General features: G+C 40.0%; 1 protein-coding gene across 1 annotated transcript in view; it reads right to left on the bottom strand.

Moving 5' to 3' along the window:
* Positions 1-20,130, bottom strand: part of CAP2 (cyclase associated actin cytoskeleton regulatory protein 2) — a 119,524-nt gene extending 99,394 nt beyond the window's left edge. The window contains exons 1-3 of the mRNA XM_007129169.4: positions 20,049-20,130; positions 10,275-10,396; positions 6,667-6,767 (exon numbers count right to left, since the gene is read on the bottom strand). Coding sequence (XP_007129231.3) covers positions 6,667-6,767; positions 10,275-10,396; positions 20,049-20,101 — 276 coding nt within the window. The 5' untranslated portion in view covers positions 20,102-20,130. The remainder of the gene's footprint in view (positions 1-6,666; positions 6,768-10,274; positions 10,397-20,048) is intronic.
* Between the last annotated feature and the right edge of the window lie 1,644 nt (positions 20,131-21,774).

The following is a 21,774-nucleotide window of genomic DNA, read 5'->3' on the forward strand; positions in this document are numbered from 1 at the left end:
GAAATCAGGTCATTACTTTTAGATAAAGTATTAATTTTTAGATGCTGAAGCAGCCTCCAGGCAAACAATTCAATTATCCTGAAGTCTAGAAAGAAAACAACAGCAAATGTTCCCATTATTGGCATAGTTTTAGAAAGAAGGAAATATAAGGGGAAAAAAAGAGAAAGGCAAAAAAAAAGGAAAAGGGCCTCTATTTTGCAGTACTAGGTAACATGATTAAATTCTGATGTGGGAAACAATCTTCTGAAAGGGTATTTCTGAGGGAAAAAATGTTTGGAGAACAGTTGCTGGTCACCCTCAGGAACTCCTGACACAGACTAAGTTGCAGATTCTTGCTATGCTTTTACGTAGAGCAACACCATTCTCGTGAGACTCAATCACCTAATTTTCCCCAGGTGCAGGCCCAGAGGGGCCAGCTGGTGGGTGACATAGCTCACCCCCAACCACAGCAGCCTGAGCACGCTCAGAACACATCCTTGCATATTTCGGCTCTTCCGAAGTTTTGCTAATGCCAGTGAACATAGAACAGAAGAGGATAATCAGGACAGGCATTCCACAGGCTTTCTTAGAAGGTTTCCTTTAAGAAGCAGAAAGAAAAGCACAGATCTCATCTTAACCTGAGAGATTCATGGAACCTAATTCATTGTTTCAGCAAAATACTCTGGTAACATATTTTATTTTTGGTGGAGTAAACAGGGAGATCCTGGACGTTAGTGATGCCTGTGGCCCTTCAAGAAACGCTTAGATTCCAAGTCCAGTTCCTTATTTAGAGCCTCTCCAAGGCTCTAAATGTGCTACGAAACTAGAATTTTCAAGGAAAGAGACAGGGATCAGATGTTCTAGAAGTAATCATCCTTAAGTTAAAAAGCAGTCACAGGGATGTCCGACTAAGGCTGGTGACTTAACAGGACTAGGCTGTGAGTCAACGCATACGTAGGATAACAAAATATGTGATCAATGCTGAGAATAAAAATTCTCCACCTTCTTGGGAAGAAATGATAACAGAGCTGGATCTATCTGTGACCTTTCTGAATTCTGCAAATTTGGTGTCAACAGCACAGTGAGTGATGACCAGGCTGAGACAAGGCTAGTGTGATGGGGGAGAAGCGAAGACCCACAAGGGACACAGTTCATCCGTCCTGGAGGTCACTGTTCTCCCTGTCACCTCACTCAGTGCTACTCTGAGGAGACACATGAAAGACATGAGTCACACTGATGTTCCACTCTCTCCTCACCTGTTGTGCCTGAGCCCACCTTCGTCATGACTTTTCCATACATTGTGGAAATTTGGTAGGGCAAACTGTAAGAGCTGTAGAGTGCAGAGGGCAGGAAGAGATGGCAGATAAGTGCCACTGCTTCTCACTAGCGATCCAGTTGCCTACAAAGGCAGTGGAAGACAGCAGCCCAGGGGGTCTAAGCCGGGCATCTCCCAAACCATGGATGGCGACTTTGGAGACCAGATTTCTGGCTCTGCCGTAGGGTCATGGTGCTGCATTCAACACATCATCTACATCTCCTACCTAGCTAAGTTGTAGTTTCCTTCTCTGAAGAAAGAAAGATAAAAGGAAGAAAGAAAGAGAAAAAGAGAAACGAAGAAAAGAAGGTAGGGAAGGAAGGAAGGAGGATGAGAGGGAGGGAGGGAGAGAGTAAGGAAGGCAGAATGACAAAGAAAGAAAAAGAGGGGCTTCCCTGGTGGCGCAGCTGTTAAGAATCCGCCTGCCAATGCAGGGGACACGGGTTCGAGCCCTGCTCCAGGAAGATCCCACATGCTGCAGAGCAACTAAGCCCACGCACTACTGAGCCCGCGTGCCTAGAGCCTGTGCTCCGCCACCAGAGAAGCCACTGCAATGAGAAGCCCGCGCACCGCAACGAAGAGTAGCCCCTGCTCGCCACAACTAGAGAAAGCCCACACGCAGGAATGAAGACCCAATGCAGCCAAAAATAATAATAAATTTTAAAAAAAGGAAAAAATGAGGATGTATATTGGAATGGATGATTTATAAGGTATTTCCTTCTCTAATAATTCTGACTATCATAACTGGCCAAGACTGTAAGATCCCTGATATAAAGCCTGTATGAAATCTAGATGCAGAATTCTTTGTACAAGTCACTTTTTTTGTCTCTGCCATTTGGAGAATGTGAAAGATGTACAGATCCTTTGGACTTGAGATTGCCAAAGTATTCATGTCTAATTATAATAAAAATAAATGTTCAGATTAAAGCTATTAGCAAGAAACTAGTCAATGGGAGGACCAACTTGGCCAAAGGCAGGCAGGACAGTGAGGAGGATCTGTATGGAATGGGCAGTTACATTGAGTCAACTCCAAACTTGTGCTTCTGATCATTTTTTTGATTTTTTTGGTGGGGACAGGAGGGTTTCTATATAGACCCAGATTATAAAGCACCAAAAATGCAAATGGTCATTTTTTTAAGTGAGTACAAATTACCCATAAAAGTTTTCTAAAATCAAGGAAGAATATGGATACAAATAGTAAAATAAATATGTAGACATTTTTGCATTATTTATTCTAGAGATAGGTCCATGTAAAGGAAGAAGTGACAACCTGTAAGACCAAGAAGGACAGACTCATGGAGGCCGCAAGGTCTTTTTAAACAAGGAGTCTGATTTTTTTTCTATATCATCATAAAGCAGGATGATATGTTGTCCTTAGTGTTCTGTGTATCCTTTTTCTGACATGTTTCCTTCGGCTTGTTTTGCAAGTTCAGATGATTGAGGTACTTTCCTTGGCATGGCTCAGGATTTTTTTTTTTTAATGGTGATGATGCTGTTCTATCTCAAGCTCTTCATCTGGCAACTGAGTAACTCCCTCATGCTTTTTACATGAGACAACGGGTGAGTCACTCAAAGGGGCTCTGAGAGCCCTTGGAAATGATGTCGTCCAGTCTCATTACTGAGAAGGGTAAGGGACTAGTTTAAGGTCATTCTATAAAAAGGAAGAGCCAGCTCTAAAATCCAAATACAAACAAGAAGAGATCATTCTTACTTTCCCACCCTTTTGGACATGTCACCCAACCAACGTGGCATAAAATGAACAAGATATTTTGTAGACGATTTAAGTATATAACAAACCCTAGGAACATCTAGAAGAGTAATCACGACCCATCAAAAGTACAGCTATAATAATTGTCAAAATAGGTTCATCCTTTATAAAGTCCAGGAACTCAAGGACATGATATCGTGCAGTGTGATTTAACCCTACCATGTGTAGCGTGTTATACTTTTTCATTGAATTTTATTGCTCTTTTGTTAAAAATGTGATTCTCTCATTTTTATTGAACAATTAATAAAAGAATATTTCTTTTTTATCAATTTTAATCATGATAAGAAATAAATGTTCCAGACATTTACAAACATTAAAATGTAAATTCTATAAATCTCCAAAAAGGGCTTGAGTTAGGAAGAGCTATATGATTTGCAGTTGTTTCACAATTGTTAAATCATTTAGAAGTAGACCCAGATTAGTTCCATATACCATGAATAGCAACAGGACAGCTTCGTAAAAAAAAAAAAAAAAATCACAGTCATCCATTAAAGGTAAATGACGGCTGACCAAGGGCTTAGAATTCTGTAGGCCCAGTTTCTAGGGGATCCTTTCCTTTGACATTGAGGACTATATTTACCCTAAACATCTATTATACAAGTATGCATTGTTTATTATTTCTTAAAAAGGGCGCAAGTTGTGTCAGTGTTCCTGGGTTGGAGGGTAATTTAAATAAGCCCTTCGGTTTATGTTGCATACGAGAAGGCTTTACAAGATCTAATCTTTTCTAAACCTGTTATGTTCTTCGGTTCAGCAGAGCTTCCTAATTGTAGCTATCAGTTCCCCTTTTTTGTGGTCTGTTCTCTCAATAGACTATTGAGTGTTCAGTAAATTAAGCCCAACCAGCAGCCAACACATCAAGACAGACGTTAAATCATAGCTCGGCTGCCCTTATTCATTATTAGTATCTGTGAAATAGCTTTTAAGCAGAGGGACAGGATTTAACATGATGCACATTTGTGTCATTCTCAAATTTCCATACTGTACAATCAGGTATGTGGGGGTTTTTTCCTAGGCAACAGGTGTGTTCTTGGAACAAAGTTCAACCCTCACTTCTGGCTTATGTGAGAGGCAGCAGCTGCAAGCTTAATGTCAGTGACACATGGTTCTATAAGAGAGAAAAAATAAACTACTTGTTTAATGTATTAAAGTAATGGGCACATGGACGATAGGTGCCTGTACTTTTCTTTGTGTTGTAGAACCAGAGTCTATATTTTCAGATGACAAGTGTTTTTCTCTTTCTCTTCTCTTTCTTTCCTTCCTTCCTTCTCTCTTTCCCCACCTTCCTTCCTTCCTTTTTAAAAAACTAATTAGTGAAAAACATAAATTTCTTTGAGCATTACATATTCATTATTGAGAATATTCCTTCCTTTGAGTCATACTGTTCTCAGGCTAATGAGTGGAGAGAAGGAAAAACTTAATATAAATCAAGCTACACCTTATTTATAACTCACTTTGTTCTAAAAGGAATTTAAAGGAACTGCTTACTATGTAACTTGAGAGACTTACTTAGTATGCAAACCCTACATTTTTTTAAATGCAAAGTTAAATATACATATTTACAGGCTTCATTATTCCCCAGTAAAAAAACATTACAAATAATTTTGTGAGCTATTACTAATAAGAATTATAATGTACTGTGTACCTCAGAAGCATAATGTCAATATTAATGGTAACAATAGTGATATAACAATTATTGTAATAGTGTTCAAGAGAGTAAACTGTTCTTTAATCATTAAAGAATCTCATTTAGTGTATTGGGGGTAATACTCCATTTTATATGTTACCTTTCAGGTACTATCATGACTCAGTATAAGAAGCTCAGCCACTATCTTACGACAGACCAGGTTTCTGTAAACAAAAACATCAAGCTCAAGAACAGACCGGGGCAATTCTAGAGCTCTGTGATACATTAGAAGTGAATATGTCTTACTACACAGACTTTTCTAGAACTCCTGTACATCAGCGCTTCCTCTCTTTTGCCAATGAGTATTTTAGCAGGTATGTTTAATAAAAATGGAGGCCATGAGAAGAATCTTCATTTTTCTTAGATGTAGTGAACAAACACATTGCAAATGTGATGAGATAAGCACCTATTTCATTACAAATCTGGAACCAATGGTATAACCTGAGTCACCAGATCCCTGGAAGACTGGTGTTGAGTGTTGCATATAAAGTCTAATTGGGGAAGGAGAATCCCTTTACATGTTTTTTTGTTGTTGTTGTTGTTGTTTGTTTGTTTGTTTTTAACCACAAACCACAACTTTATTCAAGAATCAGATTTTCCGTGAGTCTATACTAAAAATGATTTTGCCAGGACTCTCTCATTGCCGAGAAATCTACAAGCAAATGGATGTGGAATTCAATCCTTTGCAAGCAACAAAGGTAAATAAATAAGAAGAACCTGGTGATAAATCTCTTTTAGGTTTTTAATTGGTTTGGCTTTTACTTTAGATTTCCATAAAATGCATGCAAATAACAACTAGCCTCAGGGAGGATGCTAAACATTTTAAAATGCATAAAAGGTGTCTAAAACTGGAAGCCTGGCCTAGATATCATTAAAAGTCTCTACCAATCCAGAGATTATCAAATTCTATGACTTTGCTTTTCCTCGGGCTGAACTTTTTTTTAAAATTGTGGTAAAATACACACAACATAAAATATACCATATTAACTGTTTTTAAGTGTACAGCTCAGTGGTGTTAGGTATATTCACATTGTTGTGCAACAGAGCCCCAGAATTCTTTCTGGAGTTTAGTTTGCATCGAAAAACTAAAACTCTATACCTATTAAACAAGTTCCCATTTTTCTCCCTCTCCCTAGGCCCTGGCAACCACCCTTCTACTTTCTGTTTCTATGAGTTTGACTGCTCTAGATGCCTCAGATAAATGAAATCATACAGCATCTTTTTGTGACTGGCTTATTTTACTTAGCATAATGTCCTCAAGATTCATCCATGTTTTTGTATGTGTCAGAATTTCCTTTTTATGGCTGAATAATATTCCTTTGTATGTACGAACCACATTTTGTTTATCCATTCGTCTGTCAGCAGAAACTTGGGTGGCTTCCACCTTTCAGCTATTGTGAATAATGCTACTATGAACATGGGTATACAAACATCTCTTTGAGATCTTGCTTTCAATTCTTTTGGGTATATATCCAGAAGTAAAATTGACGGACCATATGATAGTTCCATTTTTAATTTTTTTTTTAATTTTTTTTTGCGGTACATGGGCCTCTCACTGTTGTGGCCTCTCCCATCGCGGAGCACAGGCTCCGGACATGCAGGCCCAGTGGCCATGGCTCATGGGCCTAGCCGCTCCGCGGCATGTGGGATCTTCCCAGACCAGGGCACGAACCCACGTCCCCTGCAACGGCAGGCGGACTCTCAACCACTGCGCCACCAGGGAAGCCCTCCATTTTTAATTTTTTACAGAATCGCCATATTCTTTTCCATGCTGGCTGCACCTTTTACATTCCCACCAGCAGTGCACAAGGGTCCCAATCTCTCCACTCCCTCACCAACCCTTGTTATGATCATTATTTTTAAAAAATTTTAATAGCAGTCACCTTTCCACAGAGAACGGGGGAGGAAAGTACTCACATGAGTCTCAACGTCACCAGCCAGGATCCTACTGTTCTTTAAAAACTCAGCCACCATGCTGTTCATCAGCTTATCAAAGGCCTCCACCGAGGGTGTCACACCTTTGGAAAAAGAACATTCTGTTATTCCCTGGTAGTTTAGTGAAAAGCTGGTACTGCTTTGCCATAAGTAGTATGGAAGTTTAATGTCATTCATATCATTCTCTTCCTATTCACTAAGTCATTCATTCACCCAATATGTACTTATTAAACACTTCTCAATGGCTCAAGAAAACAGGGTTTTCCTATTTTTCATCCTTCGGAGTAAGCACTTTCACCTACATAATTTCATTTGATTCTCCCCCAAACCCATGAGGTAAGTAGCACTATCACGCTTTTGACTGATGAGGAAATGAGGAAGCAAACAGAACACATGACTTGTTAAAAGCTCTATACCAAATAAGTGGCAGATCCAAAAACTGAACACGCTTTATGAATCCAAAGCCAGTGTACGTTCTTCTATACTGACCTGTCCAGGTGCTATAATCACCTTGCAAATAGTTACCGAGATTATTCAGGACAATTAAAAGGTAATAAAGAAGTCTGGGCAAGTAGGAAAAGCAAGCTGATTTCACACATTTTGTTCCTTCTTCACTTCCCAAGGGGAGGAGAGACAGCAAAGGTGGGCATAAAAATGCCTGGTGAGCTAATCCACAGTGAATGTTGATCTGCCAAATTACTGTAAAAGCTGAATTGACAATGGCCCAACCTGGTGTGCTCTGCATTTCTTTCCCTGCTTTTTAATTAACAAAAAAATTGTTTGTCTAAGTCCCTGATTGCATATCCCTCATACTGAGAAAGATAATATTGAGAAATTCAGCAGTACAGGCTATTAAAATACAAACCCAAACTTAGGAGTCCCTTTCTTATACTGGACAGGAACATCCATGCTCATAAATGCATAGGATAAAGCTTCCTTCTTCTTCCCTGGTTCCCACTTGCCCATTTCCACAGGCCAAAAGAGTGATAGAAACAATTGTTTACAGTTCTCTGCACCTACGGTCTAACTTCTAAGCAGGATATTGAAGCTGACTTATCCTGAAGTTCAAAATGCAGTATGTACCAACTCCTATAACATAAAAGGGGTGTAAACCCCAAGATTCCTTATGGATCCATTTGGAAACAGATAAACCTGCTTGCTGCCATGGGAGAGGTCTGAGAGGTCTCTGCTGGGTGTTTAAAGTGGGAGAAAGCTCTTCAAATGTGATGGAGGCCTCTACATAGCAGAATGGACAATGATAAAAGGGACTATCAATTTCCTTTCATCACTCAGCTCTGCTCACACCTCCTCCGGGCAGCCTTTAATGACTTGTCTTTCTCCCCAGCCTGCATCCTTTGAGCAACTCTTAGTCAAAGCATTTGAGGCCCTGAATAGTAATGCATCGAGACCAAAGATTCTCGAGGATTAGGACTGTGTATAATTCATCTTAGATTCCCCTGCACCTGTCATAGTGCTTGTCAATTGGCAGGCATGAAAATATTTCTTCAACTGTTGAGTCAAACTCACCTGAGTGTCAGGGTGGGGGAAAAACACATTATAAAACACATCATAACAACAGCCTCATAAGGCAGTTCTTTGATCTGTGCATACTATGGATTTGTAATGGATTGGGCTCCTTCTAAAAGTTTCTTTTTAAATTAAAAAAAAATTAACTTTAGTTACAACATCATTGTAATGGTGATGTTTACATTTAAGGTGAGAGGTTGTCCTTAGGGATTTGTTAAAAATAGAATTTAGGAAATCACCAAAACTGACTAATTAAGAAGAAACGGAAGTGATGTTGTTTAGGATAAGTAAAAGGTTTTAGGATGAGTATCATTCAGATATTTTACTAATTATCCTTCTTCATTTCATATTATCAATAGGATAATAAATTGCTGGCTAAGTTGTTTTAAGATAACTTACTTTAATAACTGGTTTGGAATGATTTGTTATATTAGAAAATATATGTTTAAATACTTAAGTAATTTAATTATATGCCTTCCAATTTTGCTTAGCTTATTAATTTTCTTTCTTCTTTTTTTTTGAAGAAAGTACAAAGTGTCTTTACCTCTTTGTGTAAGTGAGGTTCAAATTATTGGAGTTTTTGTTTTTTTCCTTTTATTCAGCAACACTACACAGTCTCCTGGGAGGTGGATTTTAACTTTATATATTCACAGGCTTTATATTTGTGGGCAGCAATCTCAGAGAAATGTCTTTTGATCACCTGATGCCAAAGGCATAAGGAAACAAAGTTACTAAACAGAACATGAAAATATTTTCTTACAAATAAAGTCTACTTAATCTCATACACCAACTCCATAGTTAACAAAAAGAGGCTTAAAATGAAATCACAGATATGTCTCATTTGATGTGGAAAAAATTTACAGGCCCCTGGCAGCTTTCCTTTAAACAACACCCCCTTTCAATTCATTCAAAGCATTATGTTTGGAGTGGGGGGAGAAAAAAAAAACCAGCCTGTGCATTTGTGCTCACACAGTAATTTTTGTCCCAGGGCACGTAATACAAGGCACAGCTCCAAATACGCCTGAAATTCTAGAAGCACCAATGTGGCTCTTGCCTGGTGAAAGCTTTTTTTGAAGCCCCCTCTTCCCCAAGGCTTTTCTCAAGCCCCAAAAGCCTGACAAAATTCAAAATGGGTCAGATAAGGAGGAAATGTGTGTGAGACAAGAATAGACTTGCCAAATTAAATAAAATAGCCCAGTTAAATTTAAATTTCAAATAAATAGTGAATAAATTTTTGAATAAGTGTGTATCATGCAGTATATCCCACGCGGTATTCGGAACACACTTCTAATCAAAAAGAAAAAAAAGAATGTAGTTTATCTGAAATGCAAATTTAACTGGATATCCTGTATTTTTATTTGCTAAATCTGCAACCTTAGAGAAGAAGAAGTTGGAAAAATTACTGTAGATAACTTAGAGAGCTGGCCGTGCATGGTATTTTTTTTTTTAAGAAGTAGTTAACTTTTTATATGTTTGATCACATAATTTAAAAAATCTTTTTAAAAAAGTGTGGTATTAGCATATAATTTTAAAAACGTGTTTGGTAAGGAATAGGCAAAAGTAAAACAATGTGATGTGGTCATGTTACATCGAAGGAATATTTGGCTTCACACTAGACTCTCTTCTTTTAAAACTGCAGTTCTTAAATTTAATGACTTGTTCTCTTTAAAATTAAAATGTGCAGAATGATAATTCCTTCCAATTTACATTCTAATAAGGAACATTAGTTTCTTTTTGATAATTACTTAGATAATATATTTAGTCACTGAGTGTGGAAGAGCAGCATAAACATTAAAACGAAAGAATAATGACATTTGGCTCATGGATTATGCTCTTAACATGCGCAGATACAGGAAATTTTTGTGGCTTGTGGGTTGAGACTTTTTTCTTTTTCTCTTTCTCTTTTTCAGGGATCGCTTGCATCTGGTTAATGTCACGGTCACATATAAAGGAAAGAGTAGGGGAGTTAAAGTTGATAGAAATATTTCATGAGAACTAAATGATGGGGACAAAATTAAGTGACCCACATAGAGATCAGTAATGACAACAGTTTGTGGCCCTACCTCCGCTGACACCGTTAATTTCCCCACAGTCCCCAGGAGGCCGGTGTAACCCTGCAGACAGCAACTCCAGTCGACCAACGGCCTGCTCCAGTCTTTCCATAAGCCCCTGCATCTCTGCCATCCTAGGAAAACACCGGCACAAATGGAGGCCATGTGAGCATCAGGAAGGATTAGCAAGCTGACACCATTAAACTTAACTTGAGCAAGAAGGAAAACAGAAATTATTCGGAATGGCTATGGCTTTAATTACCTAGAGAGTACTTCTACATGTTAGGAAAATAGGTGAAATTCAAAAAAAAAAAAAACCCATAAAACTTGGGGCAGAAAAAAAATAACAAACTATATTGAGCTTATCTTCTATTCAATTCGGTGATGCTTACAAGCCTCATATTGCAGTACACAAATATTCATTCTCTTTACACCATGATCAAGTGTCTCCTTGGATGCTTCTTTGTTCTATGATACAATTTATACATAGTATTTACTTAAAAGCCTCTGAACATATATTACCAACGTTTCTGCTAAATGGTGACAGCATATTTTAACTATTTCCAATAATTCTGTTAAAGTATAATTCTCCAGGGGACACTAAACCCACTGATAATCCTTGTTTACTCAATTACCTTAAACCAAAGAGCCTAGCACAGAACTATGAGTTTATCAAACTGCATCATTTAGCAGACAACAGAGACCATCCCCTCCAAGAGCTGTCTTCTACTTATTATAATTTGTTCCAGCATTTTTGTTGATGAATTATTTTAAGTTGCAATTATTCTGAATGGTGGAATTTTTAATTTAAAATAATAAAAATGGTTATTTCCCTTTGCTGCTAGTTATTTCTAGAAAAAATTTAGTCTCAGGTGGGGTTGTTTTTGGACACAGGGATCTTCATTTACCCAGCACTCCTGGCTGGGATAAATGGGTTTTGAAGCTAAGGGACTGAGAATAAAAGCGGGGCTGGGTATCTATCCTTCCTGCTTCCAAACAGATTTTATTATAGACAGCTACACTGAGTAGCTTGAGGACAAGTACTTTAAAATTATTGGCCCTCGATTGTAATGTTATTAAGGGCACCTCTGATGAATGGAACCCAATCGAATTTGGCCAGGTTCGTGAGATCCAGTGTACAGGTACCATAACTCTGACCATACCAACCTATGACTGGTTTGGGCAAAATCAGGCTGCTGCTCCAGAGAGAGGAAAACATGCCTCCTCTTAATCAGTGTCCAGAGTCCTTCTCACTCTTATGAACTTTCCTAGTATCATTCTGAGCCAAAGAGGACTAGCATGCTCCTGCACCAGAGACAACACTGCCCCAGAGTATGGAGAAATTTTATTGCTCTAAGATGTGTAAATATTTTCTATTGCTGCTGGGAATGAGGTAATGCATTTCTCTTTTGTATTTTGTATTCCGCTAGTTTTGAGCTTAAGCATAATAATGACTTGCCATTGCCATTTTTAAAAGCAAGGTTATACGTATCAAAACATGTGGATGGCTCTGTAATTCTGTGTCCAAATGTCAGATGGTCACCAGATACGGATGGGGGAGTTCACTGTCTATTTTGGAAAGTCATCTCCTCTGAAACTGCCAGCAGCTATTCTTTCAAAATATGGGGCAGTGTTCTCTGCGCAGCTGAAATCATCATCTAATCCCAAGGGGATTCAAAATTAGATGTTTCTCATCTATTCTTTTCCTCTTAACGTCAGAGCTTTTGCTTCCATCGCAATTGAAAAAAAAAAAAAAAAAAGGAAGAAGAAATTTAATTGAATTCTTTACGTAATCTTACAAGGGAACTGGGTATCCTGTAGGTAGGTAAAGGCCAATTGAGAAATGATAAAAGCCCCTCAAATCTTTTAATAGTGGCCCATCTGTTCACAGTTATCTATGTTCCCTGTTACTCAACGTGCCAAATGTTACCACCATAGACCTAGCCCGTGATAGAAAAAAATGTGTTTGCTTTGTTAGCAAGCTCCCTGTCCCCCAACAGAGAAGCACCAACCACCTCCAGCCACTCCCAGAGCTGTTCAGCAAGGCCTGGTACATTTCACACATAGGACTGCAGTCCCTGACTGTGGCTTAATCAGCCTCCCTGACAAGACTCAAACTCACACTATCTAATAGTGGTTCATATGTTGAAAGACAGCAGGAGTGAGCCCATAAACTGCAGGGCTGGGCAGATTGGTGTGGAATGCAGTCTAAAAGCGAATCAGATGTCACTTCATGTAAAATCACCAGGAGCTGAAGTCTGGCAACAGCCTCTTAAGAGGTCAAAATACAGCTCATGCAAGTTGGAAAGATGCCTCTGGGTTTTAAATTTTAGAACAGTTTCTAAGAGACATGGAAGAACAAATAAAAGAAAGACTATACCAGGATATCAAAAATACACATTAGCATTCCCAGGGAAAATGACACAGTCCAAGACAGCTGTGCCCTCTTCTCCCAACACACACACACACACACACACACACACACACACACACACACACACACACATTACCTTAAACCAAAGAGCCTAGCACAGAACTATGAGTTTATCAAACTGCATCATTTAGCAGACAACAGAGACCATCCCCTCCAAGAGCTGTCTTCTACTTATTATAATTTGTTCCAGCATTTTTGTTGATGAATTATTTTAAGTTGCAATTATTCTGAATGGTGGAATTTTTAATTTAAAATAATAAAAATGGTTATTTCCCTTTGCTGCTAGTTATTTCTAGAAAAAATTTAGTCTCAGGTGGGGTTGTTTTTGGACACAGGGATCTTCATTTACCCAGCACTCCTGGCTGGGATAAATGGGTTTTGAAGCTAAGGGACTGAGAATAAAAGCGGGGCTGGGTATCTATCCTTCCTGCTTCCAAACAGATTTTATTATAGACAGCTACACTGAGTAGCTTGAGGACAAGTACTTTAAAATTATTGGCCCTCGATTGTAATGTTATTAAGGGCACCTCTGATGAATGGAACCCAATCGAATTTGGCCAGGTTCGTGAGATCCAGTGTACAGGTACCATAACTCTGACCATACCAACCTATGACTGGTTTGGGCAAAATCAGGCTGCTGCTCCAGAGAGAGGAAAACATGCCTCCTCTTAATCAGTGTCCAGAGTCCTTCTCACTCTTACGAACTTTCCTAGTATCATTCTGAGCCAAAGAGGACTAGCATGCTCCTGCACCAGAGACAACACTGCCCCAGAGTATGGAGAAATTTTATTGCTCTAAGATGTGTAAATATTTTCTATTGCTGCTGGGAATGAGGTAATGCATTTCTCTTTTGTATTTTGTATTCCGCTAGTTTTGAGCTTAAGCATAATAATGACTTGCCATTGCCATTTTTAAAAGCAAGGTTATACGTATCAAAACATGTGGATGGCTCTGTAATTCTGTGTCCAAATGTCAGATGGTCACCAGATACGGATGGGGGAGTTCACTGTCTATTTTGGAAAGTCATCTCCTCTGAAACTGCCAGCAGCTATTCTTTCAAAATATGGGGCAGTGTTCTCTGCGCAGCTGAAATCATCATCTAATCCCAAGGGGATTCAAAATTAGATGTTTCTCATCTATTCTTTTCCTCTTAACGTCAGAGCTTTTGCTTCCATCGCAATTGAAAAAAAAAAAAAAAAAAGGAAGAAGAAATTTAATTGAATTCTTTACGTAATCTTACAAGGGAACTGGGTATCCTGTAGGTAGGTAAAGGCCAATTGAGAAATGATAAAAGCCCCTCAAATCTTTTAATAGTGGCCCATCTGTTCACAGTTATCTATGTTCCCTGTTACTCAACGTGCCAAATGTTACCACCATAGACCTAGCCCGTGATAGAAAAAAATGTGTTTGCTTTGTTAGCAAGCTCCCTGTCCCCCAACAGAGAAGCACCAACCACCTCCAGCCACTCCCAGAGCTGTTCAGCAAGGCCTGGTACATTTCACACATAGGACTGCAGTCCCTGACTGTGGCTTAATCAGCCTCCCTGACAAGACTCAAACTCACACTATCTAATAGTGGTTCATATGTTGAAAGACAGCAGGAGTGAGCCCATAAACTGCAGGGCTGGGCAGATTGGTGTGGAATGCAGTCTAAAAGCGAATCAGATGTCACTTCATGTAAAATCACCAGGAGCTGAAGTCTGGCAACAGCCTCTTAAGAGGTCAAAATACAGCTCATGCAAGTTGGAAAGATGCCTCTGGGTTTTAAATTTTAGAACAGTTTCTAAGAGACATGGAAGAACAAATAAAAGAAAGACTATACCAGGATATCAAAAATACACATTAGCATTCCCAGGGAAAATGACACAGTCCAAGACAGCTGTGCCCTCTTCTCCCAACACACACACACACACACACACACACACACACACACACACACACACACACTTCCCCCCACATGTGCCCTCAGCTGCTCTCAAGAATGAAGAAAGGACAGAGCTGTGGATTCTCCAAATTCTTCCCAGGCAGTTCCATTCGCCTTGGTTTTCCAAAGTGGATTTAGCCAAGTTCGGATGAGGAGGTGGGAGCCAGGAATTAAGAATCAGGCTGAGGAAATGGATAGGGCAGTCAAGCAAATGTAGGCAGCAAGGTCAGGCTAAGGAATGAGTCAGGGCCAGGTGGACAGACAGATGAGCTTGGATCAGGAAGCCAACAGAGGAGGGGGATATGGCAGGATGGCTGGATGTAAGAAATTCTAAGAATCTGAGTAGAAGCAAAGAGAAGCCAGATACACAGCTAGAGAATCAAGAGACTGGGTTAGATGATGCAGTTCAAACCTGGCCTCCAGATTTCCTAGTTGTCCTATTCAAGTAGAAGGCAACCCCAAGCTGAGGTTCCCCTATAACACTACAGCTAACCGAGAATAAACACAAACATTTGACCAGAGTGTGAGGATGGGTGGAAAGAAAAAGGGAGACGAACGTCGAATTTCATGACTTTCTCTTTTTAATGTTTTAGGAAATTATACTTGAGATTAATCTTAATTCCTTGTTTTGTATTAATTTTTGAGTATTTTGAGTTTCTTTCTAATGGGAAGTGTAACTCATCCTTGTCATTTTTTTCTTGTTTGAATTTCCCCCTTTCATTTTTTAAGTTTTTTTTTAAATCAAAGAATGCACAGAATTTACAGAGTCAATAGTTCTACAAGGCTTATCACAAAAACACAACAGTCCCCTGACTGCCTCCTTTCATTCTTTGTCTTGAGAGTCAACCATGTTCAATTATTTTAGCTGTTTCTTTTAGTAATTACCTCCTTATCTCTGAATAGCATGGTTCTATCTCTGTCTTGTTTATTTTCTTCAGTTTTAGGCATTATCCATTGAGTTCCCACCAAAAACATGAGGGCATACTTTTCTCTTGCCCAATCGCCACCAGCACATTAATGCATATTTCTTCTTGTCCCCTCCTCCCAATAGCGTTATATCACAATTTTTGTGTGACCGATCATCAGTGTTAACATAATTACGATTATTCACAGCTGAGCAATGAGGTGTGCTACGATTGTCTTCCATGTTTTGCACAACCTGTTTTCCCTGAGCCGTGTCGTTCAGCTTCTCAGTTTTCTTTGTACTTAAATAATTAGTCATCTCCCAAGTTCTTCCCCCAGTTGTGTAAGTCTCCTTTCCAAAGGGCCAAACACATTTGGAATTCTCTTAGCTTTTTCTTCTCAGAGGCATCTCTCCTGGAGAATCACTCCAACTGCAAGACTGCTCTGCAGGCCTGCTACGCACCTGCCACCTGGGCTCTGCCTCCCTCCACCTGCCCTCCCTCCTGTGTGGGATCACCTGCTTCTTGGATTCTATATCATCCTCTTTCTTGGGGTACTTTAACCGGAAAGAGTATTATCCTCTGAAAAAAGGTACATGAAAGGTCAATTTTTTTTTAAGACCTTACAAGTCTGAAAATATCTATATTTTGACTGCTGGTTTGGCTGAGTGTAGAATTCTAGGCTGGATATTTTCCTCAGAATTTAAAAGGCTTCACTCCATTTTCTTCTAGCTTCCTAGGCAGCTGTTGAGAAGTTCAAAGCCACTCTGATTCTTCAACCTTTAGATGTAACCTGTATTTTCCTCTCTGGAGGATCTTCTCTTTATCCCCAGTTTTGGGGATCTTCTCTTTATCCCCAGTGCTTTGAACTTTCATGGTAATATGTTTTGTTGTTGATCAAATATTTTCTTATTGGTGATTTTCAAGAGTGTAGAAAAGATTGGAGAACAGGCAATTGCATATTGTTTGTCTGTGGGTGAGTTTATAAAACAAGTTTGTTTTTTTCAAATAAAGAAGTTAGCATTCTAAATATTTAAAATTCAAACTTCTCTCACATCAACTGCATACATTTACAAAAACTTCATACACTTCAATAAGAATATAGCCAATCAGTGTTTTCTCATATACTGTCTTGTGATAATAAGGTGTTCTAGAAACAATTTCCTAGGAAAAAAGGTAGCTGTCGTTGTTTAAAAAAAAAATTTTTTTTGTTTTTGCTTCACTGGTCATCTTATAAAACCCATTGTTGGGGCTTCCCTGGTGGCTCAGTGGTTGAGAGTCTGCCTGCCGATGCAGGGGACACGGGTTCGTGCCCCGGTCCGGGAAGATCCCACATGCCGCGGAGCGGCTGGGCCCGTGAGCCATGGCCGCTGAGCCTGCGCGTCCGGAACCTGTGTTCCGCGACGGGAGAGGCCACAACAGTGAGAGGCCCGTGTACCGCATAAAAACAAACAAAAAAAAAAACCCATTGCTAAATTACAGATATTTAGTCCCTAACGTTGTCCAATTTTATGTCCAATGTCTACACTTAAAGCATGAAGAGAAACAGTATTTCTATCCTTTTTCACAGCAGTTTTCAGAAAGGGAGAGTTCCCCACACTTTCAAACCTTTTTTATAAGGTCTCAATTGCTTTACTGGGTAGTATAGAGGGGCCCTGGCTTTGGAATTACTAGCTAGGGGACTTTGGGAAAAGAGCTTAATTTTGTTTTGCTTTGTACTACCTATACATAGGATTGCTATAAATACGCATGTAAAAACATAAAAAATCTGGCACGTGATCAGTGACAAACATGTTAGCTACTGTCATGAAGATATCCCATCTTGCATTGCTCTTATGGGAATAGTTAAGTCTACATACCACTACATCAAGTTTTCGTGTACTTGAAACGTTAAGCAATCATCTAGATCTGGCCAATGGAAATGACTAGCTGAAGACTTCAGGTCAGTACACCCTTATTATTTTTTTTTTTCAACATTTCACTTTCCTCTTCCATGTACTTATTCCTCCAACATTTCAAAAAGAGTTTTCTCAAGTCCGTGTGTAATGGATACTATAAAATAAAAATTTTGCTAGGTAATTAGTAATTTTGTAGTCACAAAGTTCCCCCCCTGAACATTTTTATAATGACTCTTTTGCTTTTAAATAGTCCTCTGAGAAGAACACAAGCATAATCTCTGTGGAACCATTTTTGGAAAGAAAACACTCCTTCACCCTTCATACTTTCTCAACCAAACCATCTTATGCTCAATGGTAAGGGGTCTGCTAAGGCCCTAACTCCTCAGTCTAACCAGTTATAAAAGCAGCTTTCATAGCTGCTTTTGAACAGTTGACACACCATGGCACAGAGTAAATGGTGATAAGCCCAGAATAACAGCCTATTTGTATTACACACTTGGTATCTACAAGACAGACTGCCCAATTAAAATACTGCCTCCTGCCATCTTTTCTGCTAGCACATGCACACTTTGCCTCCCAAGGAGACCAGTCCTAGCTTTTCATGGGCTGAGGCTGTATCTTACTTTCTTTGTATCTCCCATTGAGTCTGCATGCTGCCGCACACATGGAAAATTCTATAAATATTTTTTGATTGACTAATTAATTGGCTACCACTCACTGCCTTTCCCTCACCTGCCCACTCACCAGCATAATCCTAGATCAGGCAGAAAGCCAGATTTTCACAGGAGAAATTTCCATTTAAAAGGAGATACTAGGGCTTCCGTGATGGCACAGTGGTTAAGAATCCGCCTGCCAATGCAGGGGACACGGGTTCAAGTCCTGGCCCAGGAAGATCCCACATGCCGCAGAGCAACTAAGCCCGTGCGCCACAACTACTGAGCCAGCGCTCTAGAGCCTGTGCTCTGCAACAAGAGAAGCCAGGACAATGAAAAGCCCACGCACCGCAACGAAGAGTAGCCCCCACTCACTGCAACTAGAGAAAGCCCATGCGCAGCAACGAAGACCCAACACAGCCAAAAATAAAAACAAATAAATAAATTTATTAAAAAATTTTTAAATAAAAAAAAAAAAGGAGATACTAGATTAGTTTTTCCCACTGAAACCCTCAGTGGCTTCCTCCTGTGATTTGAAAGAGCACCCTTGCTCCCCCTAATGTGAACATTTGGGCTTTCCATAGCTCCTTTTTCTTTAGGATTTCAAAATTTTAAAAACTTCACATTGTCCAAAGAGTTTTGTAAATTTCCCATGGCAAATGCATAAAACTAGTAAATGCTCCTTTGGTAACATTTTCAGGTTAATAAAAGAGCTAAGTCTTCCAGGTTGCTGGTTTCAAGTTCTCACTAGGCCAAAGGTGCAGAAATAATTGTGGTGAGTTTCTCCCCTGGTTCTGTAAGGGAAACCCAGATCCAAGCGATTCCAAAAATCGCAAGCCTAAGATTACATAGAAAATAGACCTGAAGGACAGGAAATTGAAGAATGTCTCATGGTAAGGCGGGGCAGCTGGCTTATACGTGAGCTCTCTGTACAATATAATCACAATGGATGACTTTCTCTATAAGTCCACCCACATTCAAAAATATTTGTTAAACTATCATCACACCAGACTTTCCTAGTTTGTTATTTGTATTGAGACTATATCAATTACCTTCTTTCTTTTCTCTGGAAACTACCAATCACTGGGGGGAGTGATCCTGTGATTCACTATTACTAATTAGGGTAATATTATACAGTATAGAAGAAACAAACCATGGTATTTATTCATTCGTTCATTGACTGGCTCATTGAATATGCCTGTTTTATTCATTAAGTTAGTCCTCACTATCTGCTAAGCAAATGCTCATAATCTAGAAAATCAAAAGTGATTAAAATACATATTCTGCCCAGCTGTAGTGGGAGGGGGCTGGAAGCAGGTCCTGCTCAGTCAAGCCAGGGAGTTATTTCACGAAGAGACACATTCACATCGCCAAGGTACCCGCCTTCGTATCTTTCCCTTAGTTTCCTATAGGAATTTCTGGTGCCCGCTTCTCACAAACAGCAAAAAAAGCCACCATTTTCTTTTTACTGCAAAGAAGTTTCAAGAGTCTCTGAGCTTTGAAACAGTGTAATCAGAATAGGAGAGAGCAGAGAGTTATACAAGTAAAAGAACACTTTAAATTTTTCACAGAACTGGAGAAAATATATATGAGATCCTGATTAGCCAATTGATTCCTATAAAGCCTCTATGTTCCACTGTGGAGAAAAAAGCAAACTTCATCTTGATTTTCAAAGGCCCTCACCCCAGCTCTACACCTCACCAGGTTCCTAAGAGCCCGTCAAAGAGACAGCTCAGCCCTTCCCAAATGGGAGGCCCCCAATCCCTCTTCTCTGCCACAGTTCTGCCATTTCCACTTCTTCCAGGGCCCTTCTAGGCACTGCTGCACCCATTCTCCGAATCCCAACCCTCTAAGAGGTCATCCCTTGTCTCACAAATCAGAGATAACCTCCCTTGAGGTGTTTACTTCCTGTCATGTCCCTCAAATCAAGAGCAGAGTACAGAAGGGTAACATAAACAACCACACATAGAAATTACCTCTCCATCCCATCTGCCCTCTGCAGGCTGGTGGCATCACTCCTCAGCACCATCCCTGGTCAGTCCTGTAGTATAAATATTTCTCCTCTAAGTTAGAGTCTCTGATGATAAGAGGCTGGGACTCATAGCTTGATGTGGTGGAAAAAGCATTTTTGGCATCAGAGAATCTTAATTTGAGACCCAGTCCCTTAACTGACAACCCGTGTGACTCTGGGCAGATCACTTAACCTGTCTGAGTATCAGTTTTCTCACTTCCAGTACATGAACTCATTCCTCCTTCTTCATTCACTGACTTAAGACAATTGTACGCAAATATGTTTTGAGCCATGTTCTGTGCTGGCTGCTAAAGCTACACACGTGGATGAGACACAGACTCTATTCTCAAGGACCATGATTTCCTTGAGGAGCAGACAGTTTGGCTGTTGGGGACAGCCAGCCCTATAGGATACCAAGACACAGGGGACTGGGCTATTTCAGCAGAAGAGAGTCCAGTGGAATCTGAGACCACAGGGAACATCTAAGTATATCTTGAAGGCTGGTGCTGTGCCCTGACTTGGGGTGGTGAGGCTGGTAAGGACAAAGACATAAAATCATAGACTCAATGCTGACTGGGACCCGGACAGATCCCCGTCACATTCCCATCATGAAGTGGGAGCTCCCTTAGCTAAATGTGAGGTAAGATCCCTTTACTGAAAAGGAGCTCCGTCCCTTCCCCCTTCCGACCACCTTTCTACACTCCTATGCTATTGTGGACTCTTTCTATTCCTGTGCTCCCACACTGCCCTTTTGCTCTTGCTTAGGCCGTGGAGGAGGCAGAGGTCAAAGAGAGCTTCCAGGAGTTCCTCAAGGGCCACATCCTGGCACTGGAAAAAGAAGAACCATGGAGTCCCTGCTGGCCAGGCTACCACAGCCTGGGCAGGGTTTCCATGGACCTTTTGTCCCTCCATAAAGTAAAAGTATTGCTCACCTTGTATCTAGAATACGTAAAGAACACTTAAAACTCAATAAGAAGAAAAGTACTCCAATTCAAAAATGGGTAAAATATTTGAATAGATATTTTTCCAAAGAACATACGCAAATAGCCAACACTGCCTGTAAAGATGCTCAACATCAAGTCATCAGGGAAATGCAAATCAAAACCACGATGAGGTACCCACTAGGTTATCTATCTGTAACCACCAGGTTATACATTCACTAGGTGAAGTGAAGATACCCACTAGAATGGCTGCAACCAAAAATACAGATAATAACAAGTGCTGGTAAGGATGTAAAGAAACTGGAACCTTTCTACATTGCTGGTGGGAATGTAAAATGGTGCAACTGCTGTGGAAAAAGGTTGGAAGTTTCTTAAAAAGTTAACCACATATTTACCATGCTGTCCAGCCATTCCACTTGTAGTTACCTATTCAAGAGGAATAAGGGCATATTTCCACACACAAAGACTTGTACACAAATGTTCATGGCAGCATCGTTCACAATAGCCACACATACACAAACACACACACACACACACACACACACACACAATGGAAACAACCCAAATGTCCATCACCTGATGAATGAATAAACAAAATGTGGTCTCTATCCATACAGTGGAATATTATTCATCAATAAAAAGGAATGGGGCTTCCCTGGTGGCGCAGTGGTTCAGAGTCCACCTGCCGATGCAGGGGACACGGGTTCGTGCCCCGGTCCGGGAAGATCCCACATGCCTTGGAGCGGCTGG

Source organism: Physeter macrocephalus, chromosome 18, assembly GCF_002837175.3.
Source record: "Physeter macrocephalus isolate SW-GA chromosome 18, ASM283717v5, whole genome shotgun sequence".
Classification (NCBI taxonomy): Eukaryota; Metazoa; Chordata; class Mammalia; order Artiodactyla; family Physeteridae; genus Physeter; species Physeter macrocephalus.